Here is a 1552-nt window from a genome sequence, read left to right as displayed (position 1 = left end):
CTGTGTTCACATCTATAAAAATATTGGCATATACTCCAACTGTTTCCCAATGAATCAAACAACAACCTCTCATCTAATAGTAAACTATGAAGGGATTCTCTCTCTCTGTATATGTATATGTATGTGTATATGTATATGTATATGTATTACATTATCATTTAAATTCCTAGCTACTTTTCTGACCATGAACATTCAGGAGACAACAGTTTGCCTTTTCTCTTTCTTTTTATTAAGCACACAAAGTAATCATTTAAAAACTGACAATACCTGAGTTACTCTCTGTACTAAGCAGTCATCTGCATAGGTTCCTTTGTGTGTGCATGGTAATCGTTCAAATCTTGGATCCTTGGCGATCCTAAAAGGTTATAAAAGCGGATTAAGGAATACATTCTGGCAATTGGATAACTTTCTGAGTCTCAGTGTAAAAAGAGTAACATGATCTATGTGTAGATCTTAAGGCACCCTTCTCCTCATGACGCTTACCTTTTTAAAAAAATATATTTTTATTGATTTCAGAGAGGAAGCAAGAGGGAGAAAGGGAGAAACATTAATGCTGAGAGAGGATCACTGATTAGCTGCCTCCTGCAAGCCCCCTACTTGGGATCGATCCCGCAACCCAGGCATGTGCCCTTGACCGGAATCGAACCTGGGACCCTTCAGTCTTCAGGCTGATGCTCTATCCACTGAGCCAAACCAGCTAGGGGTGAAGCTTACTTTTTAATTGGAAAGACAACTTAGAGAAAAAAGGAAATTAAAATTTCCTCACTGACAGCTGGTGTGTCTTAGGTCATATATGGTAATCTTCATAAAACTCTGAATTATTGTGAGGTAGCAGATTGAGATGAATTAATTTGTTTAAAGTAAGCAAGCTGGGAAAGCCAGGATTCAAAACCAAATCAATTTTAACACAACCAATTCACTTTTAGGAAATTGTCTTACGCATTGTACAAGACTGTAGGCACAAGGATAGCCACCACAGCATAGTTTATAAACATAATTTAAAACTGGAGATACAAAAACAAAAACAAAAACTGGAGATAATCATCTGGCTGGTGGGGCTCAGTGGTTGAGCGTTGACCCATGAATCCGCAGGTCATGGTTGATTCCCGTTGGGCACATGCCTGGGTTTTGGTCTCAATCCTCATTAGGGGGTGTGCAGGAGGTAGCCAATCAATGATTCTCTCTCATTATTGATGTTTCTAACTCTCTCTCCCTCTCCCTTCCTCTGAAATCAATAGAAGCATATTTAAAAAAAAAACAAACCTTGAGATAATCTGAATATCCATCAAGTTAAATACATTTTGATACCCCTGTCTTATTTTTTTTTAAAAATGAGGTAGAGTTGTACGTATCAATGTGGAAGGACCTATAATAACCTGTTTAATAAACAAAACAGGCCACTGAACTATCATTCAATTAAGAAAAGACAAATCTCTTTTCTCTAGATTTGCATTTGCTTGTAAAATACATATTGACTATATACCAATCCTTCTCAGTTGTCAATTCCAGGGGAGGAGAATGGACAAAGCGTGAATATGGAGGGGGAATTTTA

The 1552-nt window shown here is 37.4% G+C and overlaps 1 protein-coding gene across 1 annotated transcript in view; it reads right to left on the bottom strand.

Moving 5' to 3' along the window:
* The window catches only part of FCF1 (FCF1 rRNA-processing protein), a 15595-nt gene that overhangs the window by 2660 nt on the left and 11383 nt on the right, over positions 1 to 1552 (bottom strand). Inside the window, exon 3 of the mRNA XM_006778874.2 lies at positions 268 to 355. Coding sequence (XP_006778937.2) covers positions 268 to 355 — 88 coding nt within the window. The remainder of the gene's footprint in view (positions 1 to 267; positions 356 to 1552) is intronic.

Source organism: Myotis davidii, unplaced genomic scaffold, assembly GCF_000327345.1.
Source record: "Myotis davidii unplaced genomic scaffold, ASM32734v1 scaffold309, whole genome shotgun sequence".
NCBI lineage: Eukaryota > Metazoa > Chordata > Mammalia > Chiroptera > Vespertilionidae > Myotis > Myotis davidii.
This window is presented reverse-complemented; position numbering and strand designations above follow the sequence as displayed.